The following is a 6,313-nucleotide window of genomic DNA, read 5'->3' on the forward strand; positions in this document are numbered from 1 at the left end:
CACTGCGTCGAGGCCGACTGGTTATATATCCAAGTCTCGGTCGAGATGGATTTTCGAATCTTTATTGGCGGAGGTCATCTCATTAGCCTTCTCGGCGAAGTGAAGTGTTACAGGTTACTACATTTGGCACATTGAAAGCTGAATTTGATATTGAACTTTGCAGAACTAGCAGCCTTGTCTTCAGGCTCGAGAACCCAAAGGCTGAGACGTGTTCCTTCCTCGGCCGCAATCGCAAGATCAAGAAATTAGCAGTGCGCTCAACGCGATATCAATACATTTTACTCCTCGGCCGAGCTCGGCTGACGAGTTGGTACACCCCGCACACAATCGAAGGATGTAGTTAGCTTATTAATTACTTAGTCTACGCGCCACGTAGGCTTGGTAGTTTTTAGGGTCAATAGTATCCTAAATTTGTTTTCTCCACCAATAACTAAGCTCATTGCACCTGATACTTCAACAAATGGTGTTTCCATCCCTATCAACAATGGCTCATCCTTCACTAAAAGTGACAATGAAGACACACCTTTTAATGCTACAATCAATGATGAGGGTGACAACCTTAAAAGTGAGGCCCAAGAATTATTTATGAGACACTTCCTGCAGCACCCCGACGTAATCTTGTGCGTGATAGACATCATCCCACAAGGTTTCAGGATTTTGTCGCCTACAAACCCAAGTATTCAATGTCCAACTTTGTGTCATACCAAAAAGTGACTCATTCTCACGCTACATTCCTCAGCAACATTTCAAGTTATAGTGAGCCTCAAAGTTTTCTAGAGACCAACAGCCAGGACGTGTGGAAAGAGGCAATGAGAGAAGAACTTAAAGCTCTCAATCAACACAAAACCTAGAGCATTACCAAACTTAGAAAAGAAAAAAGAAAAGCAGTGGGTTGTAAATGGATCTATAAGATAATATTTAATTCAAATGGATCAATAGAGAGGCATAAAGAAATTCTGGTGGCTTGTGGATTCACTCAAATGTTTGAGGAAGTCTATACGAAATTGCTACCAAGTCATCCTCAAAGCAATGTAGCTGATTTGGTTTGTAAACTGCACAAATTAATGTATGGACTAAAATAATCTCCTCAAGCTTGGTATGCCAAGCTAAGTTCCGTTTTTAACAGTGTTGATTTCCAAAGGAGCAATTCAGATTCATCATTGTTTGTTCGCATTGGATATGTTCAAAACTTGGTTATGTTGATTTATGTTCATGACTTAATAATTACAGGTGATAATGCTAAGGAAATCTCCAAAACGTGGTTACTTCTTGTTTTTCTTTCCTAAGCTCTGTTATGGCGTAAATCAAGGAGTGTAATTGAGTGTGAACTTTACTCAAGCCTCCTTATATAGTGCTGTATCATTGTAATGTTTCTTATGCATTAAAATACAATACAAACACACTTTGAAAATCAACAATTTGTATAGATTCATAATACCATATCAACATACCACGTGGTATCACTGTCATATACATTTTGGTTCGTAATTATTCGGCCATGATCCAACTAACATCCACAACCCCTAGACGTTTGTTTAGACCCAAAGCATTCCACACACCCGCAGAGGCATCGACAATATTGTTCCCACATGGAGGTAGACCTGCATGGTCCTTATTACATCCTCTGACCGAATCACACTCGTCTACCACTTTCGCCGCTACACTTCTCCCGGTAGTAGCACTACTTGCCGAAATTACTATCACCCTTCCACACCTGGATCCTCCATCATACCACCCCGTGGATAGTGCCACGACCAGCTCATTGTTGTCGTGGAATTGATTTTCGCATTCTGAACGATCTCCGCCTTCTCCCCCTCGGCTGAAATCAGTGAGTGTGAGCTTGGCGCTTGTGTATGATGCCACCGTCGGCAAGCATGTAAATTGCGGGTATGACCGGCCTTTGCAAACCACAGTTCCTGAGGGATCACATGCAGTGGTTGTTGAGGGAAGGAGGAGGTAGAAAATTAGAGGAAGAGAAAGAAACAACTTTAAACTTGCCATTCAATTAACTGAAAACACTATATTATGAATACTATTTAAGTACTGATCATTATGTGTATATGTGTGTATGTATATGTAGTGAATACTTAAGCTGATCAGGTCCATTTTGTTTCTCTAACCCGCGTGCTGTATTTTTGGAATTTTACTATGGCACTCGTCGCAAAGTCTTGGACATAATATATGGGTAGGGCTGACATATATAAGAAAAGTGACAAACGAAATAGTTAATTATGCATGTCAATTAATGCTCCTCTAGATATTGTTTTGTGACTTATGTTTGGCCAGCTATATTAGAAACTGTATTTTCATTACTTAATTAATAAGATTACACACAAGTATTTATATACAAGATACTAACACTCTTGTATTGACAGCTCACCCTAATTAACCAAATATGCAAAATAAAACTGAAATAACAAAACTTAAGAATACTAAGTTTTGTCCCTTACAATATTACCCCTAATATCCCCCCTCAAACTAAACTTAGGGAATTTGAGTGAAAGTTTGTCTCTAAGAAGAAGAAATTGAGCCTTAGGCAAAGACTTGGTATAGATGTCTGCAATCTGATCTTGAGTGCAGATGAAATGAACAAAGACTTCCTTGGAAAGAACTTTCTCTCGAATGTAGTGGTAATTGATTTCCACAGGTTTGGTCCGAGCATGAAAAATGGGATTTTTTGCAAGAGATATGATAGGAGCATATTCATGCGACTTAAATGGCTTGTTCTCGTGCATTTACGTTATGTTTCTTTAGTTATTTTAGTACTTTAAGCTATTTTCGTGTGTTTGTAGGTCCAAAGGGCTAAAGGAGCAAAAAGATGCATTTTGGAGACTTTTGGAGCACTTTTGGGCTAAGGATGGATAGCTTATGCTTGGAGCCAAAGTGTTGGACGAAATTGAAGACCTAATTGAAGACCAAAGTGTTGGAACCTTGTTCCCTTTAGTTTTAGGACATTTAAACCTTTCCTAATCCCAATCATGCCATGCATAACCTCACTCCATTCTAACACATTGTCATTGCACATGCATTTCCTTCATTAATTAACCCACATGCTCTCATTACTTATCATCATCACATATCATAACCACTTATCATCATCACATATCATATCACTTATCATCATCACTTATCACTTATCACTTAACATGCACCCATCACCTAACACAACACCTTTAATCACATGCACTCCCACTCTTTAATCATATAACCTAGCTGCCATTTCATCCCCCTTTGCCGTGCATAACCATCTACCTTTCCAGCATTCCATCTCATCATTGCACCAACAATTCAGCCACATTCCACATGCATAACCAACCTAGTGTCACTCCCATTCATTCCCTTTAATCATTCAGCCACCATCATACATTTATTCTCTTCCCAAACACATACACAACCTGCCATAATTCCAGCACCAACAAGCATCATTGCCGTGTACCAATTATGCATTTCCAGCTTTCACATGCCTTCACATTCATTTCCAAACAACAATCACTTCGAATGCCATGCATTCACATGCATTTCCAGCAAGAAAACACCTTTGCCGTGCCTTCATTCCCATTTCCTGCACCTGCACATGCATTGCCGTGCATACCCTCATTCTTTCATCATTTCAGCCACTTCATCATTCCATCAGATTTCACAACCTAATTCACATGTACATTCATCCACCTTTCTCCCAAAAACCGTGCACATGCATTCATTATTCATTCACTTTGCATCCTTTAATTTAATCACATGCACATTCAAACAAACACAACACCTAGCCGTGCAAAACATTATCATTTCATTTCACATTCATTTTCAGCAATCACTTCACATGCACAAGCCACTCCACATGCACCCAAGCCACATGCACTCCCATCCATTTCATCATTTCCACCCACATGCACTTTAATCATTCATTCAACCATCACACCAATCCTTGACCGTGAGTTCCCATCAGAAAATCCACTTCCTTGCACATGCATCCTTTAATTCATTTTCAGCACATTTCCTCTCAAAACCGTGCATTATCTCCTTCATTCCTGCCAAATCACATGCATTCCCTTCAACAACAAGCCCATGCCGTGAGTTCCCTACCTTTCCAGCATTCAACACATGCATCTTGGCAGATTTCACATGCAATTCCATCTTTCACATGCTTTCCTAGCTGTTTTCTATCATTAACCAAGCACATGCATTTTAAACAAACAGCCATATACACCTCCACTCCTCCTATAAAAACCCTTGCATTCTCATTCATTTTCATTCATTCTCATTCACTCATTCATACACTCTTCCATATTCACTCATCCATTGCAGAAATGTAGACCATCAAACCATCTTTGTGCCGTGACTCTCCCTTACAATCCAAACACCATCCTTCCATTTCCACCACTCCCCAAACCATTCACACCATCAAACTATCCCTAGACCTTGTGCTACAACGAAGAGGAAGAGAAGAGTGCCTAAACGTTCATACAATTCAAGTTTGAGTTGTTGGAATGTTTAGGTGTTTCTTTGATTTCAATGTTTAATTTCAATACTCTTTGTTTTGTACGAATGAGGAAGAGGAAGAGAAGAGTGCCTAAACGTTCATACAATTCAAGTTTGAGTTGTTGGAATGTTTAGGTGTTTCTTTGATTTCTCTTTGTTTTGTACCATGAGGAACTAAAATCCCCTTTAGCTAGGGGGTGATTCGAATATATGTTTATGCTTGCATTTTAATTTGATTACTTCTAATTGCGTTTCATAAGTTGTGGATTCAATTTGTTTAACCGTTTGATTGATAACTTATTTATGTATGTTTATTGAGAATGCGCGCTTAATTTTCATGCATGAATATGACGCTAGAATATAAGTGAGTTTCACCTAATCGTTATGAACTTATATTCACAAGTAGTGGAGGTTGCTTATAAACAATCGCGTTAAACGAATTCTTGGCATAAGTTTCATGCGTATTCCATAGTAACGAATGCCTCGTCAATACTTATAATTTTCATGATGCTTAATGATCTTTGATTGTATCTTTATTGTGCTGTTCACGTAAAGGACTTTTGGAGAATGTTGTGGATTGCGTTGCGCTAACCCATCCAATTCATTAACTTAAGGAGAACTTGACGGTTAATTTAAGCAGACCTAATTAACCCGGGGTGTTGAGTTTCATGGTTTATTGAAATGCAATTGGAAATCATTTTATTATGCAAGTGTAACATATGTGAAGATGAACCCCTTAGCTAGCATTCATTCATTTCAATTCCATTCATTCTATTTCAATTTCATATTTACATTCTGTCTAGTTTATTAACTTGTTTATGTTTTCATGTTTAATTTAACTTGTTGTTCAATTATGTTAAACATGTAGAACTAATTTCTTTTTAGTTAGAGGCGAATTTGAAGCCATGTACATATGTTGGTTATGATTTGATTTACTCCAGTTATGAATTCATGAACTTTAGATGTGGTTTACTTTTCTGTTTTGATTAAGAACTTGTTTATGTATGTGGGTTGAGGGTCGACACTTAATTTGCATGCCTAAACTTGATGCTAGGATATAAGGGAATTTCACCTAATCGTTATGAACTTATATTCATGAGTAGTAAAGATCGCTAGTCACGATTATGTTTAGTAAACCCTAGGCGGGATTAACATGCGTATTCCATAGTTATGAATGCCTAGTCGATGTTTATGATTTCCGTTGAACTTAATGATCTTTGTTGAATGTCTCTATCATGCGTATTCCATGTTAGGGACTTTGATTAGGAATAATTTGGTTGTAATGCGTATCCCATTCAATCCAATGAATCTAGGGAAATCTGAAGGTTAATTTAAGCGTACCTAATTAACTTGGAGCATTGTCATTCATCGTTTGTTGAAGTCATAACTGGGAGTCAATTTATATGCTTATGTTCATGTGTGGATAAGGAACCCTCTAACTAGTTTATCATCATTCAATTTCATCAATTTCGTTTTTAGAATCTGTTTTAATTCCAAGTTTCTGTTTTAGTTTAAATTCGTCAAAACCAATCCCCCATTTATTTTAAAGTGTTAGATTAGTTAGAATTACATTAACCATGTGTTTATAAGTGTTTTGTTTCATTTTGTTTCCCAAATTCGTCCAAATTCACCAAAGTGCTCAAAACTGCCCAGAAAGTGATTTTAAGGCAGTTTTGAGTGTTTTGGGTGATGTTTGAGTCTTTTCGTTTGTTTTAGTGTTTTAAAGTTTAGTTTTGCATTCTTTGAGTCTAGTATAGTGTTTCATATTGTTATTTTACGTTTTTGAGTCAAATCCAAGTGGTTAACAATCCCTCCTAATCCCCGGTCTAGAACGATC

General features: G+C 37.8%; 1 protein-coding gene across 1 annotated transcript; it reads right to left on the reverse strand.

Annotated features, from left to right (window-relative positions):
- Positions 1-1,488: 1,488 nt before the first annotated feature.
- On the reverse strand, positions 1,489-2,001 carry LOC137743056 (kiwellin-like). Its single transcript, XM_068482974.1, has one exon. It carries the CDS (start codon positions 1,999-2,001, stop codon positions 1,489-1,491), a length of 513 nt encoding a protein of 170 aa, XP_068339075.1.
- Positions 2,002-6,313: the final 4,312 nt, after the last annotated feature.

This window comes from Pyrus communis, chromosome 8 (assembly GCF_963583255.1).
Source record: "Pyrus communis chromosome 8, drPyrComm1.1, whole genome shotgun sequence".
In the NCBI taxonomy this organism is placed as follows: Eukaryota; Viridiplantae; Streptophyta; class Magnoliopsida; order Rosales; family Rosaceae; genus Pyrus; species Pyrus communis.

Excerpts from the sequence above, each read along its gene's own strand:
- LOC137743056 (XM_068482974.1), bottom strand. The coding sequence starts at position 2,001 with ATGGCAAGTTTAAAGTTGTTTCTTTCTCTTCCTCTAATTTTCTACCTC.